The sequence below is a fragment of the Colletotrichum jinshuiense genome, chromosome 1 (assembly GCF_051148585.1).
Source record: "Colletotrichum jinshuiense chromosome 1, complete sequence".
Taxonomy (NCBI): Eukaryota; Fungi; Ascomycota; class Sordariomycetes; order Glomerellales; family Glomerellaceae; genus Colletotrichum; species Colletotrichum jinshuiense.
The window spans coordinates 5,873,228-5,899,651 of NC_139302.1; the positions used below are offsets into that span (position 1 = coordinate 5,873,228).

Sequence of the window (26,424 nt, forward strand, 5' to 3'; positions counted from 1 at the left end):
TCAGCAGTTGTATCCGTTATTTCAAAAAGTCTTAGCTAGCGGGTAAGTCCGCGGAGCAAGGGGGCTAAGCACGCCATACTGGAGCCAAGATGTCGTAACAACCAACACCTTCAGCACCAAACACGCAGCAGACGACTCGAAATGCCGGAGTCGCTCACTGTTGCAAGATAATTGATTCGGGGGTGCTCCGTGCATTTGGAACTATGGTAAATATTCGGGGACGAGTACCGAACGCCTAGCCATTTCAGGCGGCACTTTTGCTTGCAACACGCAAATGTTGTTAGGGTCGGGAGGATTCCGATGATGTCGTGCTTTGCATCCAGAATTCGCCATCTATTCTTCCCAAGCCATTGGGCGACACCTGCAGGCAGCCCATATTGGATGAAGATAGATCCGGGGTGCGTCCGACTACGGACCGGAATGATTGCGTACATTGATAAATGCAGCACATCCATTAACGCCAACTGTTAAGCATAAGCCCTTGCTTGATGGTGCATAGATCCATACGCAGAGCAACCATGGCAGTAGAATTCACGACTTTTGAGGTTCCCGGCGCCAGGGAGTATTTCGGCAACGCCCTACCCTACGGATTACAGGTGAAGCAGACAGAGACGACCAGCGATGACCCGCCAGTAGCCGATTCAGTCGCCGCTCTTCGTACTTTGGGAGAGTCAGGGAAGCTCAAGGAGCTACTAGATCGACACGGGGCCGTGCTGGTTCGAGGAGTTGGTCATCCATCTGCGGATACCTTCTCGAAGCTGGTAGCTGCGGCAGAGGAGGGTCGAGGCTCGCATCGTCACGTGCAAATTGGATTGGCTGGAAAGAGGACGCCGCTTGCAGATAACGTCTGGACGGCTAACGAAGGCTCTCCCAGTACTCGTTTTTATCAGCATAATGAGGTATGAGTACTGCGGCAAAAATGTGTTGTGTATGTATAGCTCATGCATAAACTCAGTACTCTAGATATACTCGTTTCCCGTCAAACATTCACTTCTATTGCGTTAAGAAGGCACCTAAAGGTTAGCATGGAAGCCGAAGAACAGAGGAAAGAAAGAATTGTTGACGTTTCGTTGTTGCAGGTGGCGCAACTCCCATTGCGAACAGCGCCAACGTCTTCGAAAAAGTTCAAGCCGAGATTCCGGAGCTTGTGGAAGAGATCCATAAGCGAGGCTTGGGTATGAAGATGATCTTCCGTGCCCCTGGAAATGAAGCCAAGGTCAACCAGTTCAACTGGGCCGGCGAGCACAGTTTTGGACAAGAGCTCTTACCTGGCGACGACGAGGCGACGACGAGACAAAAAGTCGAGAAGCAGGTCCGCAAACTTACTTCAGACTTTAAATGGAACGAGGATGGAAGTCTTGAGTTGACGCAACATATTCCTGGTAAGCTCCGTGAAATCAAGGCGCGTCTCATATTTAACCCCAAGAACCGACGTTGATTCAGAATATTAGGTCTCCGAAGATTGCCATCAAGCGGTAGACCTGTATGGTTCAACGGGCTGGTGGGACGACACGGAATCACGCGGGATATTGGTGCTCTTGATCCACCGCATATCGGCCGTGATGGAATGAGTTGTATGTCAATGTCATCTAATTTTCCGTTGGAGATTACTAACATCGTGCCCAGATCCTCCCTGCGTCTATGGGGATGAGACCCCGATTCCGCGCAGGCTACTTGACAAGCTGATTGACGTCATTGACAAAGAGGAGATCAGCTTGGTTCTCGAAGAGGGAGACCTCCTGCTGGTTGATAACTTCCAAGTATCCCACGGAAGGGAACCTTGGGAAGGTCAGAGGGAAATACTGGTCTCGATGTGGGATGCCGTAACTCCAATCGGAGTGTTCTAAGAAAACCTAGTCTGCTTTACATAAGATCCGGTTTGTTTACTGGGCCAAGGATTCAACAGCAGTTCCTTTCCTGGTCTCCCTTCCTGGGTTCGTGACTTTTCGAAACCGATGGAGACAAAACATTGGATTCGGCGTGCGTTTGAGGCGGAACCACTACACAATGCAGCCTGCAAATCCAAACTTGGCAAGACCAAGATAATGAACGAGAAAATGCCGAGCTTGAATACGATGTTTACGAGTTCCACGGACTAGCTAGGGAACCAATCTGGCGGCAGCGGTAAGCAAGTCGGTTTGCCTCGGCAACCATCGTCGCGAAGCCCGAATGGAGCCACCTAATCCAAGTCGGTCCGCTTTAAGCTTAGATGTAACCCATGATCCGGGGTAAATGAGCCCTTGCATTTAGCCGTGAGGGGTTGCACCACAAACGTCATTGCATAGTTACCATGCAGAATATAATATATCCATTATGAAGTACGAGATCTTCTGTGTTACCTCAAGAGAGGAACACTAATTACCTCGTTCACTTGATTTGCTTCTAACAAAGATGAAATTCACCTTGCGAATGGGTCTGGCCTCGGCCATTGGCCTACTCACCAGTAAGCGCTTTTCACGAGAGTGAATCTCGGTAGCTTACAAGTGTGGTAGGAGTTGCAAGCGGTCTCATAAATCCCATCATCCCAGGATTTAACCCGGATCCGACGATCATCAGAGTCGGGAGTGATTTCTTCCTTGCAACGAGCACATTTGAATACTTTCCCGGTGTACCCATCTACCACTCGACGGACCTGTTAGTACCATCACACAATTGGTTGTACTAGTCATAGCGGCGGTGTAGCTGACCCAATCTAGTGTAAAGTGGGAGAACATCGGGCACGCTCTTGCTCGGCCATCTCAGCTCAATCTACGTGGCACTGCACCAAGTGGTGGCATTTTTGCGCCGACACTGAGACATCATGAGGGTGTCTTTTATCTCATAGACACAGTTTTCGATTTGATCAGTCCTCCTGACAACGTCTGTGGCCCCAAAAGCATCATGCATTCTACATGTGCTGACATTCATTCGTGGCCAGGTCACCAGAGTGCCTCGATCATTTTACGTCACCAACACTGACATCTTCGACGAAAGTGGTTGGAGTGAACCCACCTACGTCGACCAGTGGGGATTTGACCCCGATCTCTTTTTTGACGATGACGGCAAGGTTTATCTTACATCCACCTTTTCAGAGTTTGTCGAGAACGGCAATTTTGCCAACTGGATCACGGAAATTGACATCAAGACGGGAGACTCGTTAAGTAACTCCCGACTACTTCACACCACAACTGTTCCACCCGAGCTTGGGTACCCTCTTGTAAGTCTTCAAGATTGAATGGTTCAATCTTCCATATTTGACTGTCACTGTAGTAGTATCGTGACTAACAAACGTAGACCGAGGGAAGTCATCTGTATAAGCTGAACGGAACATACTACATGGTAACAGCGGACTCGGGAACTGAGGCTAATCACAAGGCAAACGTGTATCGCTCCAAGAGCTTGGACGGGCCTTGGGACGGTAACCCGCACAACCCTGTTTTGTGGAACGGCGAAGACCTTTCACTTCCAGTGCTTGCAACTGGCCATGCCGACATCGTCGACGATGCTGAAGGAAATTGGTGGGCAGTGTTTCTTGCAATCCGGCCCCAGAACCCCAGAAACAGTACCGGACTGCCCCAGCTTGGTCGCGAAACGTTTATATGTCCCGTAACGTGGGACGAGAATGGGTGGCCAATTTTCAACAACAATGAGCCCATTACCGAGTACATGCCAGGCGTTCTGTACGACCTGGAGCGACCCGAAGTATGGCGTGACAACTTCGATGGCGGCCTTGTGGACAAGTCTTACTACTACCTGCGGACACCATACAAGGATTTCAAAAACTTCGAGTCCAGTCCGGGCAAACTTAGTATCCGAGGCAACGTTTACACGCTAAACGACAGAGAAACACCGGCTGCATTACTTCGCAAACAAGTCGACATCAATACCACATTCAGCACCGAAGTCAGTGCGTTCAGTCCCGACTCGTGGAGGCAGGAGGCTGGTGTCAGTGTTTACCTCAGCATTCACTATCACAATGAGATTGCCATCGCCTTTTCTAACGACACTGGCAAGCGGTGCATAGTTACCCACACAAGGACTGGCCCAGATGCGACTCTAAACACCACCTTCGTTGAGGACGACGAAGTTGCCAAGGGTGGACCAGTGAAACTCTTCATTGAGGCGAAGGATGTAGGGTATCGGCTGGGCTATTCGACTGGGTGCAAAACGCCACGATGGCTTGCGAGTGTCGAGAATCGTTGGTTGCAGTCTTACGTGGAAGGTTGGCAGAACTTTGTTGGAACGCACTTTGCGATCTATAGTACTGGCACCAGGCTTCCCACTTTGAACGCTGCGGTAAGTAACATATCCTTCTCAGTATGCGCGGCAGTGATTAACAATGATCTATTGATAGGATTTTGAGTACATCCAAACCGAGCTGAATTAATATTCACTGACGTTATCGGGTGGGAAGTGTATGGAAAAACAGGGAAAGGTATCTGAGACGGAGTTAAAAAATCGCCAACAATTCGTAGCCGTAATGTTGACCTCTTCGTTTCCTCTGTGTGATGCACTCTGCAGACCTCAAATCGCCTTGGGCCGTCTCTCAAGACTGACCCACATGTCCTCGAAGAAACTGACGCCACCTTTCACCAAGTAGCGACCGGGCTGTTCCTTGTTCAAAATTTCCGGTTTGAATGTCCGCAAGAACTGAAGAGGACCCTTGGAAAGCTCCATCATTGCAAGGTCTCGGCCCAAGCAAACCCGTGCACCGTATCCAAATCCCATGTTGTACTTCAACATTTCCTTTGTCTTTGCCTCGCTTTCCAGCCATCTTTCAGGTCGAAACTCGCCAGCATCCGGCCCATAGATGTTCTCGTCACGATGCACAAGCCATGGGTTGCAAGTGACCTCCGCACCTTCGGGAACATGCTGGCCAAACAGCTCCATACCGCCTTTTCCGGCAAGACGAGGAAAGATGTTGGGTGCTGATGGATTCAAACGCATGGTTTCGCGGATGCAGGCGATGTAGTAGGGGCAGTGCTTTTGAACCTCGGCATACTGAGGCATATCAGACAGGTTCCCTGCCCGAGTCTGCTCATCAATCTCTGCCATCAGACGCTCATAGACATCAGGGTGTGCCATGACATGCATCATAAACGCCTGGAACGCCGTGCCTGTGGTGTCAGCGCCGGCAAGAAGCACCAAAAGGATTTCGGCTTTGATGTAGTCCAAGTCAAGTGGCTTTCCTTCCTCGTCTCGGGCTTCTATAAAACTTTGAGGCTGTCAGAATTTCATGTCCCACATTTTGCAACGATCTCGAAAGCAAGACTCACGTCTGCAGCAAATCAATGCGTCCATTGGTCGTCCCTTTCTCGATATCTTTGAACCGTTGAGCAATGAGTCTGTCTCGGAACCGCATGAGAGTTCCAATCCCGGAGTCTTGCTCAGGGGAGGCCACCAAATACTTCCCCAGGAATGTGCTTTTGATCCAGTTTGTGAAAGGATAACAGCGAGCAAGGATACCAAAAGGCACAAGCCCGTCGTGGAATCCTTGGATAAGCCCTTCGACATCTTTGCCCTGTTCGATAAATCCAAACGGTTGGCCGAAACCCACTTCGGAGACAATGTCGTACACCAGATAAACAGCCCAGGGCGCGAAATCCACTTTCTGTCCAGTACGGGCAAATTCATCCATCTTGGCTATCCAGCGCTCAATGTGGTTGTCCAGCAAAGGTTCCATCTTCCGGATGTTCGAGAACGAATAAGGAGCGGCGGCAATCTTCCGGAAGCGGGAGTGAACAACGTGATCTTGCATATTGAACAGTGACTCTGTTTTCCCGAAGCTACCAGTGATGTAGTGTTGCGACTTGTTGGCATTGCGCTGGTAGATCTCCGGCAACTTGGTCGCATCGCTCACCAGCAGCATTGTCGGCGTAATGCGGATGACAGGGCCTGGGCAGTTCCCATCAGCTAAAGTTCAGAACATCCTTCCCACGACAGAATTCTGGAGTCGTTCCGGAATCGTCTGCTGTTCAATGACAGGCTGCGCTTACCATGTTTCTTGTGCAGCTCTTGAGCCACCTGGCACTCATCCTCCTTCACATTGTGGTAGGTGATCCACAGCCGAGTGACTGAACCCCAGAACGGGCCAGGGAATTTTGCCAGGGGATGGAAGAAGCGATAATAAACGATTTGATACAGCACCCGCGCGACGACGTAGGCCGCGGAGAGAATAAAGAAGCCACCAACACTCAAGATGGCCATCGCGAGATTATTGATTTGGGATGTGTAATAGGGAACACATCCTTGGACAGAATCTTTTTGTACTCCCTCCCTCGTCAGAGAGCTGCAGTTCAAATACTGCCAAACTTCCAACAGCGAACATTATGCCTGATCAAGCTGCTAGCTGCAGAATATCGGGGTAGTGGACTCCGGAAGGACATGGATGGTCTCCCAACGACCGTTGTCTCGACGGGGCCGTTTGATGTTGCATCGACATCGGGTATCCCTGGAAAGACCCGCCGCTAGCAGAGCTGGCTAACCGGAGCCCCTGACTCCCTCGGGGAAGCTGCGGTAGTGTGGAGGTATTTGATAGCGAGCAGCGGCGGGGGATTGAGCCGGCATCTACTCCGTATTCAGGGATTCAGTAGTCGCAGACAGCATTCAAGGTGGTGTGACATTGCAACCAACCACAAGATTGAAAATCATTTCTTCACATGTGAATGGAGAAAATGAGTGGGCACAAAGGGCTGCAAAGACAGCGGTCGAGTGCGGTGGGTATTCTCGCCCGAGAGAATGCGGTTGGTTTGCCACAAGTTCTGTTGGTGGCTTGAATCCACACAGTACGCGCTCATCTCTAGTTTAAGGCACGATTGCGAATTTCTTTTGTATCCCAAGCTTCTTAAGGCTAGAAAAAACAACACTTGGCTAGGAAAATTGACAGAAAGTGCAGTCTTGTTTCAGTGGATAGTGAAGTGGAATAGTGGGGATAGATGGATGCAAAACACCACAACACACCAAGCGACTCCCACGCACCCTAGGTTCCGCCTACCATAGAGTGACTTCCCGTCTGCAGAGCAACAGAAGTGTTAATTGTTTGTTAGATATAGGCCTGATCATGCCTATTCTGAACAGACAATCGCACTTTCTGGGCCGCACTGGGAGGGTCGAGTGTTTGCCTTATTGTTTAGTGGTCACCTCCGCTACGGTCGCACGCACGCACAGGTGAATTGGTAAAAGATCTCCAGAGTACGTAAAGAAAGGATTGTTGATATGGTGATGCCTGGCTCCATCTGATCAGGCTCAATCCGCTCTGATCAGACCTAAGTACATGCTGATGACTAAGGAAAAGACAGGATGGTGATGCAGTCAGGGGTAAAGTGGCCCTGCTGTCTACATGTCCGCTGGGCCGCGCGGGTTGAACCCCGCCCCATTCCAATAGAAAGAATCAAATAATAATCGAAAATAACGACGAAAACAGCTCTTCCATATCATATAATTCGGCCTTGAAATTTGGCGGCATTAACAATGCAAGTGCGCCCGCTGTCGTGTTGGATTCTTGAAGGTGGCAACGTGGTAGGTTTGGATGAATGATTCCAGGTAGGTAGTAGATTTATCGAAGAGACCCCTTCCTAACCGGTCAAAAACAAGGGGAAAGAATAAGAACTTATGTCTGAACAGATGGCAAACCTACGTGGGGCTTTACCAGGGTATAACCTGCCCCGTCTGGGTCACAAACTTCCCCGATGTGGTTTCTCGGCTCGCTTCGTCAATCACTTGGAGAACGCCTTTGACAGAGCTCTCGACTGTGTCAGGGGGGCCGGCATCGTAATTCCACTCCTTCGCAGCGTAATTTCCCATGTAAGTCTGGACCCACCCTGGGTGAACGGCGACGCTGACCAGATTCTTGTGCTGCAGATGCAACGATTTCGTAAGCCAGTTCAACGCAGCTTTGCTCGGGCCGTAGGCCCCGCCCGGAACGGGCTCCTGGGACCCGATCGATCCGACCGATGACGTGATGCCGATAAACTTGACGGGAACTCCTGCTTCCTCGCGGTTGTCCATCAGGGGCCAGAGACCTTGGAATACCATCAAGGGCGCGATTGTATTGATCTCGAATGCGTTTCGGAGGTCTTCAGGGGTGACTGTGAAAGTTGGCGTCATGGGGAAAGGCGCAGCAGCGTTACTGATGAGAATGTCGATATGATCGATGGTGCCGGAAGTTGCAGCAGTGAATGCCTCGCGAACGGTGGCTGGGGACGGGGCCTTGGAGAAGTCGAGGAGCATCACGTGAAGCTTGCTATCATCGCCCTTGGGCAGGTCCGCAATGCTTGCCTTGAGCGAAGCGGCAGCATCATCATTGCGGACCGAAGCAACAACGGTAATGGATGGTCGTGCTAGTAAAGCCTTGACGAGGCCGAGGCCGATGCCTTTGTTGGTGCCGGTGATCACGTAGACGGTGTTAGACATGGTGGGTAGGGATCTAGTATCCAGGACTTGTAAGGCTGCGAAACTTGGAATTCGAAGTAAAAGATATGCCAAGACTCTGTGCTTTGAGGGAACGAAAGGAAAAAGGGAGAAGTTTGGTCCAGAGCATCCCGAAACGTCCGCTCCGTGTAAGTGGATTGGTAGGATCAGGGCGGGGAGAAACAGAAGCACGTGAGCGATTTAGGGCCAACGCCGCGCCGCTGCAGTAAGCAATAAGCCAGCCCCTTGCCTCAGCAAGCAGCAGCACGTGAATCATTCTGGTGTCTATATGTAAGGCCACATCTATCAGACACTTGGTGCTCTCCTCGATGCAAGCTCTTCATCCCAAAGCATGGAAATCCTCATGCGCCGCGTCTAGTCCATTCGACAAGCCGCTGGCCATCTGCAACGCTCGTACACGCTCTTCCTCGACCTTGGCCCACGTCCACCCCTCGAGTCGAGTCGGATCGTCCCCGTTCTCCTTGATGCCATCGGCCACACCCTCACCATCCGCTTTTGAGGCTCCCGAGGCTTCTGGAGCTGTGTCAGGCAGAACTCCTGCTGCCCTGAAAAACTTCTCAGGGGGGACTGTAAGGCGACCGGCCTTGACCACACATTTGGATATCGCTGTTGCGAACACAATCGGGGATCCCGGAGTGGGCTTGCCGTCTACCGGCTTGGACCATGGCTGATAGTTGAACGACTCGGCGTCCTTTCGCTTCTCCACGAAATGGGTCACAACGTACAGCCACTTTTGATCCCAGGTGAGGATCCTGCTATGCATATCGAAAGCTGCGCCCGGTTTGATTTCCTTTTTGAACGTGCAAGACGTGCCAGCGAGCAGGACCATAACGCCGTTCTTGTACTCCTTGTACAGCCCGCCGCGGATGGCCTCCGCCCGGAGAGCAGCAAGGAGATCGGTCCTTGCAACGTCCAGATCAGAGAAGTAGGTGCTGTTTGACTTGTGCAGATTGTAGTCTGTCTCTAGGAAGGAGACATACGAACGGGTGACTACAGGCCGGAAGATCGAACCTGGTGTAGACCCGAAGTAGTGCTTCTTTGGCCACCAAATCTTGCGAAATACACGCGCCTGTAGTAGTTTCGGGTAAGTATATGTTCAAAATATTGCTTATGATTCCAATTTAAACGACGACTTACGTGCCATATGAGTGGGAATCTCTTCATGTTGAGGAAGAGCAGCGCGGCTGCTACTGCCCCCCAGGTTGTTTGGGCTTTGTTTGCTGTGACCCATTGCACTGCTTGTTCAAATGCCCTACGAAGAACCGGCCCAGCGGCCTCCAACACCTCTGTCGCCCTTTTGAGAAATTCCGAGTCCATCATGTGAAATACAGCTGCCGAAAACGTCTGAATGAATTGAATCAATTGTTTGTGGTGAAGTCAAGTCATCAACAAATCAAAGCGCTGCTTGCTTGGGGGAGGTCATGACTACATGTACGTGGCCTTACGAGTCAGTTGTTAGAATTACTGTAGGACGTACGCTGCAAAGTCGAACAATTGCAATGCAAGGCACTTTGAACCTAAAAAAGGCAGAGTACAGGGGTAAGGTGGTTATAAAGTTGAACACAAATAAATTAAAGTACGTTTCACACCTCTACGAAGCTGTCTGGTAATTGCTGCGTCGAGCCGTGTATGCGCTTGCCCCGAGCACTAACGGTTCTATCTGACTCGCCGTTGATCTAGCCTTGAAAGAAGTGTTCCGGCGCCAGCAATCCCCACACCGGCAAGATAATGCCGGCGAGCTGCAGTGTGAACTCGGACACCTAACTCGACCGGTGGCATGTACCCCCTATGGCTTTGGGCGGCAGTCATCGCCGTCTATGCCGTTTCCTCGGCCACGTAGCGTGGGGCTTTAAATACCGGCCGGGCCGATGAGGTGCAGCAGCGGGCCGGCCAACATGACGACTGCCGCCTTCTGCTTCATGGAGGTGACGAAGAGCCGGTAAACCCGTTCGTCTAGCGCTCGCTCATATCCGGGCCGCGTGACTGACGTCCGGCCTAGGGCGTAGAGGCCGACTGGGTCTTCCCCCGCAGGGAGCTGGCTATAGTGACCGCTGGAGTCGCCGTTGCTGCTAGCGTCTGTGACGTGTGAGTCGCTACTGTTGTCGTCGCTGGCGTAGCCGTGTGACATGCCGGCACTGTCTCCCTTCCGCTGTTAGCCTGCCGGCCGCCACCGCGCCGGCCGGAGATTTCTGCTGTTGCGTCCCCATTCTTAAGGGCCCCAGTCAATGTATGTACGGCGCTCTGCTGCTTATTGGTGAAGCGTGCCCGGGGTTGCGTTCTACCTCAGCCCGCCCCAGCAGGTACGCCCGCACGCTGTAAAACAGGTATGTCGTCGGCGTGCAGCTCCGGGAGGTTACGGTCGAGTGGTTTGGGAGGGTCGTGTTGTTTGGGGTTGAAACTCCTTTTATCGTTCGTTCGTTTGTTAAGATTAGGCTTGGATTATACTTACTCAAACTACCTAATGCTCTGCCAGAACGTCACTGACAACGACCTCATTATATCAATCAAGAATATTTCAGGACTGGGGTATAATAAAAATAGAGGCTCGAATATCTTAGCCTTGCTATGTGAGTAACCATAAAACATTTTGGTTTACAACGTAAGCTGACTCACATACATGATTCAGACTAGTGTGTATCTGTGCCGTAAAGAGAGGAGAAATAAACCTATCGAGATGGAAGCCTCGATCCGTTGCTCAGAGGCCAACGCCAATGAAAGGTGGGAGACATCGCCAATCTTTACAGTTGGCCAAAAGGTGTTCGTAGGCACGGGTAGCATGAAAGCTAACTGCTCTAGTAAGAACCTAGGTCGCAAGTAGACGTGGCTCTCCCTTATCACCAAGGTGTACCCTCGCGCTTGCGCGGTGCAACTGCCCGAGAACGTAAAGATTCCACTCCTTAGAAACGGAGAAATCATAGTGGGATTGCCAGAGAGAATCCACTGTAACCTGAATCGCCCTGTACCTAAAAAAGCTCTCAGAATGGAATCTTATGACCCATGGCAGAACTGAATGGTTCGTTATGAGAGTCCTGGGGAGGTTGTCGTTGCGCAAGTAGAACAGTTGAGATGGTATCTGCTATCGCCATCAACACTTTTCCTGAGGGAAAAGGCGCATTTTATGCCTTCCGAGTTCAGATTTTGTGATCTGCATAAAGCCTGTCATCTCATCATCAACAACTCTATTTTGACACGGACTTGGCTCGAATGTTTAGAGACGAACGTGAAACAGGCCCTCCCAGGTCATAAGGTCCAGTCTGAATTTCGCATTTTGTTTATGCATTTGATCATTCACTAATTCGTTCATCGGAGCTTCCATCGTGTCAAATGGGGCCTTTTGTGTATGTTCATTCGACTAGCTGAGCCGGCTAGTGCCTCTCGGTCTCGGTATTGAGGCAGAAACAGGGCCCGGCGCCGCGCGCGCCATTTCTCATTCCTTTCCCCCTCCTTTTTATTTTATCCTTCACATGCGCTAACACACTCGTCAATACAAGCCAGATCAACGTCCGCCACAACCAAAGGTGACGGTTGCCCTCGCGTCGACTCGCTGTCCCACGTGGCTCCCTGAAGCCCCTAAGCACTGCCGGCATCCAGCGGCTCATCTCGGAGGCAACCGCCAATCATTAGCGGCACCGATCTTTGCAATTGTGTGGCCACCAACGGCAGAGCCGCAACGGGTCGCAGACGATCCTTTTCCACCTTTCATGACGTAGAAGTCGCCCAGGCATAATCCAAGCTGGTTTAACGGTTGAATGTGGGGAAACAACGAGCATCATCGCTCCACAATGCCAATTCATCGCGCCAGTCAACGACGTTGGCTCCTGACGTCAACACACTAGGCCCTGGAAATTAACTGGGCGACTAGCCACTTTTCGCGTCCTCAATGATCTCACTAAGGAAAAGCGTGACCCAAAAGTAAACACGGCGAGACGTATATTTTTTTCGGTAGTTCTCTGGAATTCAGTTGATTTTTTCTCTGAACCAGCACGACCTTACTCGAAATTGCAGTGTGTGCAACTCGGCATCATGGCTCGCCAACAAAACCTCAGCTGCAGGCTCCTCAGCATTCTGCCCTTTGTTGCCCATTCCTCGGCATCTGCTTTGTACTCGACCTACAGCTTCAACCCGTTGGAGCATCTTGGCGGCATCGCCCCTTATTTTGAGCCTCAAGACCCCCAATCTTCTCCAGATGTCCCCCAGGGCTGCACAGCAGAGCGATCAGCCTACCTAGTCCGCCATGCAGCTATTTACGCAAACGATTTCGATTTCGAGGAATACATCGAACCGTTCCTCGAAAAGCTTGAGAACAACACCGGCATTGAATGGAGCAAGACCCCCTACTTGAACTTTTTGGCTGAATGGGACGCTCCCATCTCCGATGCAGAGGTTTCGATTTTGACTCGGGTCGGAAGGTTGGAATCAACTCGCCTTGGAGTCGACCTCCAGTTCAGATACCCTAATCTGAGACTACCCAAGAAAGTCTGGACGTCTTCCGCAGAGAGAACCTACAAGTCCGCGCAGTCGCTCGTCCGCGGGCTTGAAACCGAAGATGACACCATGAACGTCCTCAGCATCTACGAATCGAAGGAGTCGGGTGCTGACAGCCTGACGCCGTACAAAGCCTGCCCGGCCTACTCCTCATCTGCTGGCAGCGAACAGTCGGCTGTTTTCCAGGAAAAGTACACGAAGCCCATAGTCGCTCGCTTCAACGATCTGGCACCGGACTTCAACTTCACCGTCAACGACATTTTCGGAATGCAGCAGCTCTGTGGTTACGAGACTGTGATTCGCGGGAGGTCGCCCTTCTGCAATCTCGAGCTCTTCACTCCCGACGATTGGCTGAGCTGGGAATACACGGAGGACATCAGGTACCACTACAACGTCGGGTACGGCTCTGAGGCTTCAGGATATGTTGGCTTGCCCTGGCTCAACGCGACTGCGAACCTCCTGCTGGACGAGAAGCCGGGTGATGAGGACATCTACGTGAGCTTCACGCACCGCGAGCTACCGCCAATGGTCGTGGTAGCGATGGGCCTCTTCAACAACTCAGAGTTTGGTGGAAGTGAGGCACAGATCAACGACACAATGCCCCTCGACCGAATCAACTATCGAAGAGCATGGAGAAGTTCCAGTATCCTGCCGTTCCTTGGAAACATAGCCATTGAGCGACTGAATTGCACTGGAAGTTACGGGTACGAGGATGGGGATTACTACAGAGCGCTGGTGAACAGCGCACCGCAACCGTTGCCAGGTTGTGCGGATGGCCCTGGAACAACCTGCTCAAGAGGTGCATTCAGTGAATACCTGCAGCAGAGACTGGATAAGTTTTCCGGTTTCTCTGAGAAGTGTGGTGTGGAGTACAGCAACAGCACAGACATCCTGTCGATTTACACCGATGCTTCTGTTGGCAATGGGACTACGGTTGGAAAGCGGTACGAGGCTTTCCCTTAACAATTGAGTTTTGTAACATAGAGTTCTTAAGCTTTATTATCTAATGATTTAAAAAATAATTTCAAGCATTATGCCAAAATTAGTTAGCAACGATTCCACTTTCAATCACGAATCTGTGTATCACGCCGAAATTCCAATATTATTGCATCATTGCATGCAAGACTCGATGCGTGAATATGATGTGCTACCTGATAGATTCCCTAAGTTTTGTGTAGGTCGTCAATCTGACACGGCGGTTGTGGCCATTGAAAACGATGGTTCGGTCCGTTTGTCTAGATGTATCAAAATTTGCGTGATGCTTTAAAGTTATCACTGAACAGGTGGTGATGTGCGAATTTCTTAATAGACATCGACAACGCCTACCATTGAGTCATTATCTCTAACAACCATGTTTAAACCATTTGCAGGCTGGAGGTATGGCACCCTGTTTGGAGCTTTCATATCTCTGAATAATGGTACTCTTTTTGGCCCATTCGTTTTCTTCACCCGCTCTATCGATGGAACCGATAGTGATAGACAACCCGCAGTATCTAGCAGGGCTTGACCTTGCAAGCCCAAGCGTTCTAGCAGTTAGACTCATGCACAGGTGTGGGTATTGTCCACGAATGGAATGAACCACAGACAGTCAACCTCCACATCCGCCATGTCGCCTTGGGACAGCAGGGGACCAATTTCACTCCTGGCTGCATTATGCGCCACCGCTTTTTCTTTTTTTGGAGTGATAAAGATATCCTGTATGGCGCAGTGTGTTGCTGGGGCTGGCTTAACCCTTGAATGATGGTGTGTGATGGTTGGCACTCCCACTTCTTCTAACCAGAAGCGACTAGACACTCGAACGACATTCTCTTTGGAAATTACCACTTGACTTGTGATATCGTGTTCTTGGCAGTTGGGCTTGTTCCCGTTTGAATCTGAACCGCCTGGGTCCAAATTTCGAATCTTCAATCTAGGCCATGCAGGTAGCTTCCAACAGGGTGATAGATCATGCATCAAACCCTGCATAGTGCATGAGCATTGGCTGCAGCGTGGACCAACAGACAACCGCTACGCTGATTCGAGGTGTGCCAGCGGCTAACTGCAGGCTTGCGGCACGCACATCTGGATATCCGGCTTGCTGAGCGTTTCATGATGGTGCCCAATCTAACGCATGTGCTGGGAGAAACGGGATTCCCATTGTAATTATTCGCTTGCGGATGAAGTTGGAATTCATTCACTTGATTGATGTCGCCATGCTCTTGTACCATGGTGTCTTGGTTCTTTCTCTTAACTCTAGCTTGTGTAGATTGTGCGAAGTTATGTTTCAAAAAGCCGAGTCAATGTACAGAATATTTCTGTCGAAGACTTTTGCAGATTGTTCTCCTGTATTTCAACAATGAGTATCACGACTTGCAAAATCTATCAAACATTGATTTGGCTTCCCTAAGTACATGAAGTTCTTGGATGAAAGTATTCTCATCTTTGCATGAGCTCCATCTCCCTAATTGACGCAATATCCGTCCAAGTGGACCAACGCAAACTGCGGTCGTCCACCTACGCATGTCTTCAGACCGCACGGTTGTACCCAGAACGACCATCGGTAACACTGTCGGGCCCGGAATCTCCGTCTTCTTCTTCCCTGCGCTCGTTACCACGCTCATCACCCACAGTGTTGTAACCAGAGCGTCCATCTTCTACCTCACGACGATTGTACCCAGAGCGCCCATCGGGAGAGGAAATGGCCTGTTCCTGCACTGAGCCATCGTCTTGTGGCAGAGACCCAGAACGCTTCTTGATTGAAAACTTTGCAAGTGGCACAGAGACGTGGATTTTGTTGTTAATGGAGTTGTATATATTCTCTGGTAGCGAAGGGTTGTTCTGATTAAGTGAAATTTGTCGCTCTTCAGCTTCAGAAGCCATCGCGCCATTCGGGAATTGGTTGATCTATATCGAGGTCAGCATGTTATATTTCTGCAACAGTACGTTTGAAATTTCAGTGGCTCTACATACCGCCGATGAGATGCTATGGCTGTTGTAGAATGACAGAACTAAAATGCAGGCTACCAAGAAGCCTGTTAGGCCGTATCCAAGAGTGAGTCGAGCCATGATGTGGTTGATGTGTCCTCAGCCGCCGGAACCGGAGTTTCTGGTTACTGAATTATCTGGCCAACTAGTGTGTTGACACGAAAAGAGAATAGCTTTCTGTTGTAAGAATTAATCTGCCTGTTTGTTCAAACCGCGGCAGATTAGGTTGAAGTACAATTCTGGGGGAAGTATTTGAATTTAATCTTCGTTCGTCTTTCAAAGTTTGACCAGAAGAATAGGGAAAGTTCTTGCAGATAAGCAGGAGCTTTCAGTGAAAAGGATAGCAACGACTAGCCTGAATAGAGAGGGTGAGGCGCAGGAGGCACAGCAGCGGAATTGCACCATCGGCGTTGGCGCCCGAATAGTCAAGCGACGTTGGCTTTTTATCAGTACCCATGCAGCAGATTAGCCGGAACTGAGTCTGCCCAGGCAGACAGGTTTGCGAAAATGATAACAGACGAGTTCGGTGACGAATTCGGTGAAAAGGTGTGAGGCTGTGCCAATGAAGGTGTGTCAGCGTGGTGATGGTGGTGGTTGTGTTCACGCTTGACGTGAACCTGGGCGTGGGCATACGGGCCCCCACATGTGTTTTCAGGTCCGCCATTCACACCAAGGTCTTATCTCAACCTCTTTCTTACCACTCGTTGGGTTCTAAAGATAGGCTAAGAAATACAGCAAAGGATTAATCATTTTCCATGGCTATACACTTTCGATGTTGAACTAGACGGACCAATTGACAAATACGGATTGAATGGAGATTAGGTCAAGTGTGTACCATGGCACCGAGAACACGGTATTTATGATATAGACTTTCATAACAAACTCAAGATTAATAACAGATGTCCTGAATTCTCCTCATTGCTCTATCTTAGCCCTGATTTATCGACGAAATGTATTGCCCGACGGTCATTACACGCTCGGCAATGAGTGGCCAGATGAGGTTAGTTGCCGCATCTTTCGCTGCTGTCGAAAAGCCCGCCGTCGAGTCAGTCCTAAGCTAAGTGTTAACAACAACAATTTTACTTCGTCATCGCAATTTGATGGCCATGGGGTCTAGAGTGCTCACAACAGAGTAAGATGATAGCCGCTGTAGGATTCGTTAGTCGGCACATGTATGATTAACTTCTTCGGCTGATGGATAAACTCACAGTTCTCGAGCATACCTTGCAGTGCTCTCGTAACATGTGTTAGCAGTCAGGCCTGCTATAACCAAATGAGTGAATCCACGCTGTCGGAGTTGGTAGTCTAGGTCGGTGTTGGCGAATGCACTACAAAAAGAAACGACCAGGTAAGTACTTGCGCCACTTGACATACATCCGGCGAATGGTGTAGACATTACCTGCTGTTCCAGTGTTTGCTGACAATGACGTCTTTATTTCCATCCACGTCCGGCTCCAAGCCTTCGAAGATGTTGACTCCCCAACCACCTTCCTGGAAAATCCCCCTGGCCTTCGCAGCTGCCGGGTTCACGTGTTGCCAGCCATCGAAGATACCCTCTCTCCATTGTTGATGTAGCGCGTAGAAGACTGGAATATGGTGGGTACGAGCCGCGGCCACAAGGTCCTTGAGATGACGGATGGTGTCGGTGGCTTTGAGTGATTCCTCCATCATAGGATACATCTTGCCTTCTGGGTGAAGGAAGTCATTGTAAGGATCTATAAGAACGACCGCGGTTCTCTCGATCGAAAAGTTTGTTGTAGAAGACATTGTCTTTTAGTTGGTCTTTTCGTTGGTCTTTTCGTTCATACGTAGCTTCTGATTCAACCGAGGATGGAACCAGACAGACGCGGGGCTTTGTATCTAGTTCTGCTTTCCTACAGTCCTGCTTTCTTGCGAATTTATAAGATAAATGACTACAATAAACCCTTTCCTAGCCTTAGAAGTCAACCCTCCGGCAATCCTATTTGATACACGGATCATGTTGTAATTCGTAAGCGGTGTGCCATTTTCGACCGATACGGACGACGGCCATCACAACGTAGCGCGATGATTCCCGCATCATGGAAGTGGATATCCTCGTTGCCAACAAGAGTTAAGTCGGGAACGGGCCAATTTGGGACATTAAGGTTTCTTGGCAACGAGTTGCCTTAAGTTGTAGCGGGCTATTACTGAACCATTCAGTTTATTGAGTTCACTTAAAACCAGAGTGTCTACTTGTACCGAGGTAGCATATTTGATTACTGAGCCGCACCGGACGTATCAATGTGATGGACCCGCCTAGCAAGTCGCACGGAGGTTGGAAACGGGCCGTCGGCTCAAATTGACTTCACATCTTCTCATGTTGTGATGCGCAATGTATACTGCGCGTATTCCCGGAACACTCTTAGAACCTCGTGATGAATGACAACTACTGGTAATTCTTTCACTTCGATGGTGTGATCGCCACGCTTTCCGAAATCGAACTAATCAAGAGTTTCGCGCGGTTTTAAAAAATAAATAAAAAGTCAATACGAGCAATACGCGGATAAGCGATGGAGGTCGCAAAGAAAATAAGCTTTGAACCACTGAGCGCACTTTCCAAAACATCGTGACGTCACAATATGTCTACCCAAGGTCTTCCTGTCAGACAGAATCAATATGTATCAAGTTAGAACTGCCCTTCCTATCTGCCTCAACTTTCTCTCAACTGCCGAGCCGCCGCCTCTTACTCAGTATTGGGACTTTTATGTTAAACTTTGATCCCATCCTAGTATTTTGCTCCATAGTGCAATTGTTGGTATCACAGGATACCCGTACGGGTGGTAAATGGAACGAAGAGCGAAACTGGTACTGTATTCTGTTGGTTGTAGATGTGTGTTGAAGGAAGAAAAGAGAGGCAACCAGCGGAAGCAGCAGTTGTGAAGATATCGCCGTTGGCGGCCCGGAGGTAGAATCTCCGGGCACGACTGCCGCCGCTTTCCCGCGGGCTGACCGCCTACCCGTATTCTGGCTGGGTAATCCAACAGCAATGCATCTTGAATTTTCGATTTAGGCTGAAAGCCCAGCTTAAGTAGAAATATGAACTCTTTCCGGCACTAATTGTACCATCATTCCATAGTTCGGTGCCAAACATATAGAATCTGTATATTTCTTGCAATACTGAAAACTGGGGGGGGGGGGGGGGGGTGTTGTTGTTGTTGCCGCATAGTGCTGTACCTGACGCAACGCATTGGAGTTCAGACGTATCTCTCCCCTCAGCCCATGCTGATGCCAAGTCGATAACCTGCCCTATTGCAATTATATCCCATCGGTTGCGGCCTAACGCCGTTTTTGCCAAGGGCAGTCTAGGACATTAAATTTATTGCCCAGCAATTTTAACCCAATAAAAAGTCCAGGCACAAACGGTTTGGGAGTTGGAGAGCGCACTAAAACACGGATACGTAAATCAGGTCTTGGCAAAAATGACGTCAGCCCGCTTGACTGCACACCGAGTTTTACTACCGGGTGTATTGAATATAAATGCATCTCAAGTCGCTTTTCTTCAAAAGGAATTCCGGGAGACTTGAAATTAATCTGGGATGTTGCTGCACTGCGTGGTTTCTCTCGTTCTACATCAATCGCCTCATTGACAATTACATGCGAATTTATGAAAGACAGAGAAGCTCTCGATAGCAGACTTGACTGCATTCGAAGATAAGCCTCCATAACACCGACAGGGCTAGAAATGTATTACTACCGAGACATTTGGAAGCCTGCAATAGTTGGCGTTGCATTATATTAAGTAAACAATAATTCCAAGAGTGACGTTCTTTCACACTTATTACTAGTTCAATTTCAGCGATATGACGATGTATTTTCCCGAGCCGGGTCCAGAATGTTCCGGCGTCTAAAAGTTGTGGAAAGGTGCTTATTGTATCGCCTTGTGAATTAACGCCAAGTTAAAATGCATGGGAAATCGTCCTCTCTCATGTTGATGTGATATTAATGAGACGCATGGGCTGGTTGATAATATTGATTACGTTTTCCTTTTTTTTCTTCTAATCTGCACTCACCATAGAGGTACATGTCCAACCCCACAAAGATCTGGCTCCTTTTAACAAATGGCTCGCGCGGATCTCATATAATCCGGTCCAGGTGGAGTATTTCGGTTTCTGACGGTCGCGAGGCAAAGAGACGCGGATGGGGCGGGTATACGAGGCACAGCCATGTCTGGTGCCGATTGCCAGGGGCAAAAAACCCCCTTGTCACTTGTCTAGAAGTTTTTGCAATACCATATGGGCGCGCCTGAGACCCCTATTTCCACGCTCTTGGGATTCTTCCAACGTAACGGGGACGAAGGTGATCCCTTCGATAGCCTTGCCATTCTACGCACATAGCAGCTAATCTCGAGAGCCTGCTTGCGCTAAGTCTAGCGATCACTTCTGACATGCAAGATTCTCCATGGTTTTACTCGCCTTCGTTGTCTTTTTGATTTTGTATGTCTGTCTGGAGATAACTGATTCATGCTGGGGATAAAATGCCGAGGTGAAGTCGGTAACACCCGATTCTCTGGAACATAGCTTCATCGCTGTTTCCATAGCTTGTGATCAAGTTTCTATGTTTTTGTGGTGTTTTCTATGCAGAAACTACTTCAAAGATCCAGTTCTTTGACTCCTGTAACTCCTCTGGATCTTCGGATTTCATGATGAAAGAAGAGAGATGCTGCATAATTTTAATTGCCCCCCCCCCGCCCGAGTTATCTCCGTTGATTATGGCTTGGATCTTTCTCCAAAACTTCACTTGAACCCATATATTGCCATAGGGACCTCAATCTCTTTTGCATTGTTTGACGATCCAAAATTTGGCCTGGGTTTTGGAGAAACTGGCTACAACTTTTTGGAGGCAATCAAATCACGCCATTGCCCACATTAGCATGGTCGATACTGATGACTAGTTAGGTCGTGGAACCCGGGTCCATCAATCTTGATCATTCTACACGGTGACCTTCGACAATCCTTACCAAGTTTAAGATTTGGAGGAACTGCAAGCGTGATTTTGCCAAGAAGACGAAAGGATAAACGATAGATGGATGGAACCCATGAGTAAACAGGTGGGCGGTTGGGTAAACAGTTGTTGGATTACAACAAAACGCGGGAAAATGCCAACGTAGCATTGCCCACCCTCAAAGGGATCAGCACGCCAGCAGCGGCCTGGCAATCATTTTCCGTCAAAGCCCTTCGGGTTGATGACGGAGAGTAGGGGAAAGAGTCGTCCAGAGGTCTCTGGTGCCGGTTTCGGGGGCACTTGACTAGTTCCGCCCCTCAGTACGGACACGGGGAAACGGGATTTACTTCTTTCCATATTATGGCCTTCCAGATCAGTAACCTGGACAGAAGAAGAGAATGGTAATGGGAGGCAACGGCCTCAACGCCGACGCCACCTCAGGGATTGTGTCAGAATGTGGAAATAGACCTGCCGAGTTCTCCATATCATTGACAGTGGTTGGCTTGCGTCGTATGTCGGCAAAAATATGCCTCTCTCGGACTTTGAGTGCTACCTCTGCCTTCTTAGACCTCACCTCTCGGATCATGTTTCTGGGGCACGTTGTGGATTTACCCAACAATGACGAACGGCCAAGTCAGGTGCGTTGGGTCTGGGGAGAACATTCAGACTTGCACGTACCAATATATCAAGTCGGAAGAAGGTAGCGCTTCGGATTTCTGTGGCGCTTGGGCGCGACCGGGTGAATGTTTATCACCCCCAGCGAATGTGCTTTGGCCGGTGTGGGCCGTGACCGGAGCCCGTGTGGGAGCAAACCGTAGGACGCATAAACTCCAGCTAATCGTGCTCTGGCAACCCACAACCCTCGATGCCAGGATGGAGAAGAATGGGCCTTCGTCTGAGATATGCATTGACCCCGATTCGCCGCCCCGGGTTGAGTGTCTCTTATCTCCATGGGGAAAACCATGAAGCGGACGCTCCCACGGGGGAAAACGCATCCCCGAGAAGCGTTTCGGCCCCATCGGGCCATTTGTGGGCCCTGAGGTTTTTTCAGGGCGACGGGCCTTGAATGGCTAGACGTTGACGGAGATGACGAAGAGCCGCATCTTTATTGCCGGCATGGTTTAGACGATCACATCTGGCATTGCCAACGACACCGATATGCCTGCAGTCGTTCTCCAGTCCTCCACTTGCAAGCCCCAGAATGCTGACTCCAGACTATGGGGCACTGAAGATTCAGATTATGGAGATGGCCAAATACTTTTAGCGACAACGGCGACCTTTACTTTTTCACATTTTTCTTCCCCCTTTCACCCTCCCCGACTTTTGACTCAACCGGCACTCGCTTTTTGCTAGAGTTTTACCATCCGCCATACCAGCAAGCCGCCACACCACCGGCCATGGGTATTCTCACAGTCGTCGAAGAGCGGCCGACGCCACCGTCGGTCTACAACTGGCGCATATACGCACTGGCGTGCATCGCGTCTTGCGGATCTTGCATGATTGGTTACACGAGTGCTTTCATCGGAACAACCATCGCACTTGGCTCGTTCAAGGAAGAATTCGACCTGAACAAGTTGTCGACTGCGGAACGGAACCTCATCAGCGAAAACATCGTCTCTCTCTTCGTCGCTGGCGCCTTTTTCGGCGCGCTGCTCACGTATTGCCTCAGTTACTTCATCGGGCGGAAGTGGTGCTTGGCGATCGGTGCCACCACGTTTTCCCTGGGAGCCGGCCTAACATGCGGCTCTAACGGAAGTCTTGGCCTTGGCATTCTCTATGCTGGGCGTGTTTTTTCTGGTTTGGGAACTGGCGTTGCATCTGTGAGTCGCTCGTCTCCAATTCCGCCAAGGCGTCTCCCGGACGCCTTGTACCCTGTCCTCCCGTGGCTAGCGCAAGTTGCTGACTCGCGGGACACCAGAACATCATCCCTATCTACATTTCCGAACTATCGCCACCGGCTATTCGCGGTCGTCTTGTTGGTCTGTACGAACTCGGCTGGCAGATTGGTGGCATGGTTGGTTTCTGGATCAACGTAAGTAGTGCACATAACATGCTAATGCTCGTTATTCTGCTCACTTTGCTGACGCAATCCCCAGTATGGTGTCGAAGCACATGTGCCCCCAGGCCGCACGCAATGGATGATCCCCTTCGCCGTTCAATTGATCCCCTCAGGTCTCCTCCTGCTTGGCTCGATCTGGATCCGGGAGTCACCCCGTTGGCTTTTCCTCAAGGACTACCGCAAGGAAGCCATGGAAAACCTGTGCTGGATTCGTCAACTGGAGCCCAACGATATCTATATCCAAGAGGAGATCGCCGCCATTGATAAGATTTACGAGGAACAAAAGGCCACCGTCGGAATCGGATTCTGGCAACCTTTCCAGGCTTTGGCTGCTCGCCCCCAGTTGCAGTGGCGGTTGTTCCTGGGCTGCATGTTGTTCTTCTGGCAGAATGGTTCAGGCATTAACGCTATCAACTACTACTCTCCCACCATCTTCTCGGTAAGTTATACCAACCTTCAACTAATATGAAGTTACTAATAACGGTTGCTTGTGCAGAGTATCGGAATCGACTCGAACACAGTGAACCTGATGACTGGTATTTTCGGTGTCGTCAAGGCCATCATGACCTTCGTGTGGCTGCTCTTCCTTGTCGATCAGCTTGGAAGAAGAAAGCTCTTGCTCATTGGTGCGGTCACTGGTTCGATCTGCATGTGGGTCATCGGCTCGTATGTCTGCATTGTCGAGCCGACCAAGAACCCCCAGGATCACTTGACTGGCAGTGGCTACGCAGCCATTGTCTTCTTTTATCTCTGGACGGCGGTCTACACCCCGACATGGAACGGCACTCCTTGGGTTATCAACTCTGTAAGTCTTTGCTCCGCCTTAAATCGATATCTAAGAAACAAGTCCTAATACTTTTGTCTTTCAGGAATTCTTCGACCCGAACTTCCGCTCCCTTGCCGGTGGCGCGACGACAGCTAGCAACTGGCTGTTCAACTTCCTTGTTTCCCGATTCACGGAGCAAATGTTTGCAGCCATGGGATACGGCGTCTACTTCTTCTTTGCGTCATTGTCACTCCTTGCCTTCTTCTTCGCCTTCTTCCTCATCCCCGAGACCAGCGGTGTTCCGCTTGAAAAGGTCGACAGGCTGTTCGAGATCAAGCCAGTTTGGAGGGCGCATGACACGCTGATGGCTCAGCTCAGAGAAGAGGAGGTGCAGTTCCGCACAGATGCCAAGAGTGAGGCTACTCACAAGGAGCAGGCTGGTGGCGTCAAGACAGACATCGAGACGGACTCGAGCTGAAAGTCTTTTGCAGGAAGCAAAACATGAATTTTTCAAAGGAAGCAATGTAAACATGGAGTTTTACTCAGTGAGACCGGGCGGTACATTAAGCGGCGTTTATCTAACAGAGGGCAAGCATTTCAAAGGCAAATAGCTAGGCATATCATTTACACCTGCCTACCTCAATTATTATCAGTGTAGTATCAAGAATTTAAGCTTTATTTTTATGGCTTACCCTTTCGTGTCCATACCCTTTCGAGTCCGTCCTTGATATGCTCGGATTGCTACGCTTGTGCCATTCCTCTATATCCGTCGTACTCTACCTCTTCCCTTTCCCATTGCATCAGTTTTCAACTCTTATCATCTTCTACACTCAGTGACAATTTCCAGTCCTTGGCGGATCTGTGTCTCCGTTGGAAATACACATCATAATGAGGCTGGTCAACCCGACAGTAGCCTCTCCCACCATCAAGAGCTCGGTGTTGGCCGCTGCGAAGGCAACCACGTCACTCCGAGCGTCCTCTGTTGCAACTTTGACAGCACAACGAGGTTCTGTGGGGTTGAATCCCGCCTGGGCTGGAGGCCGCTCGCACATCAGCCACACGTGTCTACAGGGGGGACTTAGGCGCAGGCTTGCCAAGCCGGATCAGCATCCAGGCTCCTCTTTTAGGAAGGAAACGGAGCACGGCTTTGCTGGTTCCTGGCCAATAGAAACACCGGGCATATCGTTTGCAGCTCATAGGGTCAAAGTATAACCATCGAAACCGTTGCAACGCCATAATGAATCACAGGAGAATCCGGCACTAGCGGCACATATACAATCTCAATATTGATTTTCTATCATGTAGTTACAAATGGTCGCCTTTGTAATTATTGGAGTTCAGTAGCTTTCTTCCTGGATGGTGAGCAGACATCAATGAGCCCCGATAATTGATGTTGCCGACCTTTTGGTAGTCCGTGACTTAGATTTTTATTGCACATCGCTCATGACTAAGTTTTCGGTGTTAACAGACTGATAATATGAAAGGCTTGTAGGAATCAAGTAGTGACAATGTTTCACCCAACAGTTTTTCCATATCGTACCTCGAGACCCAACATCGATCCCAAAGCTGTTCTCCCAATTGTGCTGCAGGTGCGCTAAGTTTGACATCTGGAGATCGGGCTTCAAAATGGTTGAATAGATAAGTGATCTCAAGAAATGGCCGGCTTATTGTTCTCTGTGCGGTCTATTATATCAGGTCGCAAGAAAGACAGGCTTCAACAACACCGATGAGTTCAGTTGTCTACGGGTTAAATCAGCCTTTAGGATCGTTCCAGATGGCGCAACCGTTCTCTCTATTCATTTCAACCCCAGTAAGCGACCATGTACTGGCTTAATATTTCTTCCAAAAGTACGATTTCTCGTTGAACACAATGGTGACCGTGCTTCAGCCCCTTCGCATGTTCAGGTGGGATATTCTTAACTGCCAGAAGCAGACAGAGACTTCCGGCTCGCTTTCTTAAATGAGTGGTTGCGAGTGTGTGACCAGCCACACGGACATCTATTTGATAACCGAGGTCGAGCTACCTACCGGCATGCTCGACTTTGACACCACCAGGCATCCTATTCTACGCCTTCTTGACGGCAAGGAAATTGTCACGGCGCAGTATATTGCCTTTGGTGGGGACACCGGACCCAGGTTCCGAACACCCAGACATAGTAATGACTTCAAGAAACATATTGAATTCGAAAGGCTCCCCCAAGAGCTCTTAAGACGCCATCAAATTGACGAGGCCCCTTGGCAATCGAAATTTTTGTGGGCACTTGAAGTAACCCATATGGAGCAAATGTTCAGTTCCGCAACCTACAGCTAGCTCCATTGTGTCAACTGTAGTTGGCTTCCTCGCCATTCGAGAAGCGCGGGCTAATGTCACTATCAAAATTGCACCGAATGGAACTACCTCGATTCTCAAGTCAATCGATAAATTCCATCTGGATGTAGATAAATCCGCTCTGAATAAACGCGAATGGGCCTAACAGCAATGAGCACTTTCACAAGATACAGTCCAATTCACACCGTTTCAAGTCTATTGAGCGAGTGGGAGAAGAACTCATTGCGAGAGTTTGATTGGACTAGCCAAGTAAATCTTATTCATATCTAGATTTAAATTCTTCGAAAAGAAAATTGTTAACCTCTCCTTAAAGCTCAAAGGCCGCTTTCCTGGGCGACTTCAATTCCCAAATTCGACTCTCAAGGACTTCCGTGGGGTATAATGGTTTTGTTTCAAAGCCTGTTTAAGAAGTATTTGGGACTCAATCATTCCATTGCCATCAAATTTCTT

General features: G+C 49.7%; 9 protein-coding genes across 9 annotated transcripts; 4 read left to right on the forward strand and 5 right to left on the reverse strand.

Moving 5' to 3' along the window:
- Window positions 1-518: 518 nt before the first annotated feature.
- EsH8_I_001532 (uncharacterized protein) lies at window positions 519-1,847 on the forward strand (the record flags this gene model as incomplete). Its single annotated transcript, XM_083268945.1, has 3 exons — window positions 519-879; window positions 1,080-1,382; window positions 1,627-1,847. 3 exons carry the CDS (start codon window positions 519-521, stop codon window positions 1,845-1,847), a joined length of 885 nt encoding a protein of 294 aa, XP_083119383.1.
- Window positions 1,848-2,391: 544 nt separating this feature from the next.
- Window positions 2,392-4,366, forward strand: EsH8_I_001533 (glycoside hydrolase family 43 protein; the record flags this gene model as incomplete). The annotated part of the gene is made up of 4 exons (XM_083268946.1): window positions 2,392-2,443; window positions 2,877-3,196; window positions 3,274-4,275; window positions 4,334-4,366. 4 exons carry the CDS (start codon window positions 2,392-2,394, stop codon window positions 4,364-4,366), a joined length of 1,407 nt encoding a protein of 468 aa, XP_083119384.1.
- Window positions 4,367-4,503: 137 nt separating this feature from the next.
- Window positions 4,504-6,186, reverse strand: EsH8_I_001534 (cytochrome P450; the record flags this gene model as incomplete). Its single annotated transcript, XM_083268947.1, has 3 exons — window positions 4,504-5,194; window positions 5,256-5,874; window positions 5,976-6,186. 3 exons carry the CDS (start codon window positions 6,184-6,186, stop codon window positions 4,504-4,506), a joined length of 1,521 nt encoding a protein of 506 aa, XP_083119385.1.
- Window positions 6,187-7,623: 1,437 nt separating this feature from the next.
- EsH8_I_001535 (SDR family oxidoreductase) lies at window positions 7,624-8,391 on the reverse strand (the record flags this gene model as incomplete). The annotated part of the gene is made up of 1 exon (XM_083268948.1): window positions 7,624-8,391. One exon carries the CDS (start codon window positions 8,389-8,391, stop codon window positions 7,624-7,626), a length of 768 nt encoding a protein of 255 aa, XP_083119386.1.
- A 337-nt stretch (window positions 8,392-8,728) lies between these two features.
- Window positions 8,729-9,573, reverse strand: EsH8_I_001536 (acyl-CoA thioesterase; the record flags this gene model as incomplete). Its single annotated transcript, XM_083268949.1, has 2 exons — window positions 8,729-9,478; window positions 9,547-9,573. The coding sequence occupies 2 exons, from the start codon at window positions 9,571-9,573 to the stop codon at window positions 8,729-8,731; spliced, it is 777 nt and encodes a 258-aa protein (XP_083119387.1).
- A 2,859-nt stretch (window positions 9,574-12,432) lies between these two features.
- Window positions 12,433-13,857, forward strand: EsH8_I_001537 (histidine phosphatase superfamily; the record flags this gene model as incomplete). Its single annotated transcript, XM_083268950.1, has 1 exon — window positions 12,433-13,857. One exon carries the CDS (start codon window positions 12,433-12,435, stop codon window positions 13,855-13,857), a length of 1,425 nt encoding a protein of 474 aa, XP_083119388.1.
- Window positions 13,858-15,399: 1,542 nt separating this feature from the next.
- EsH8_I_001538 (uncharacterized protein) lies at window positions 15,400-15,939 on the reverse strand (the record flags this gene model as incomplete). Its single annotated transcript, XM_083268951.1, has 2 exons — window positions 15,400-15,777; window positions 15,844-15,939. 2 exons carry the CDS (start codon window positions 15,937-15,939, stop codon window positions 15,400-15,402), a joined length of 474 nt encoding a protein of 157 aa, XP_083119389.1.
- Window positions 15,940-17,253: 1,314 nt separating this feature from the next.
- EsH8_I_001539 (cysteine hydrolase family protein) lies at window positions 17,254-17,625 on the reverse strand (the record flags this gene model as incomplete). The annotated part of the gene is made up of 1 exon (XM_083268952.1): window positions 17,254-17,625. One exon carries the CDS (start codon window positions 17,623-17,625, stop codon window positions 17,254-17,256), a length of 372 nt encoding a protein of 123 aa, XP_083119390.1.
- Window positions 17,626-22,217: 4,592 nt separating this feature from the next.
- EsH8_I_001540 (general substrate transporter) lies at window positions 22,218-24,123 on the forward strand (the record flags this gene model as incomplete). The annotated part of the gene is made up of 5 exons (XM_083268953.1): window positions 22,218-22,640; window positions 22,739-22,852; window positions 22,917-23,318; window positions 23,376-23,684; window positions 23,749-24,123. 5 exons carry the CDS (start codon window positions 22,218-22,220, stop codon window positions 24,121-24,123), a joined length of 1,623 nt encoding a protein of 540 aa, XP_083119391.1.
- Window positions 24,124-26,424: the final 2,301 nt, after the last annotated feature.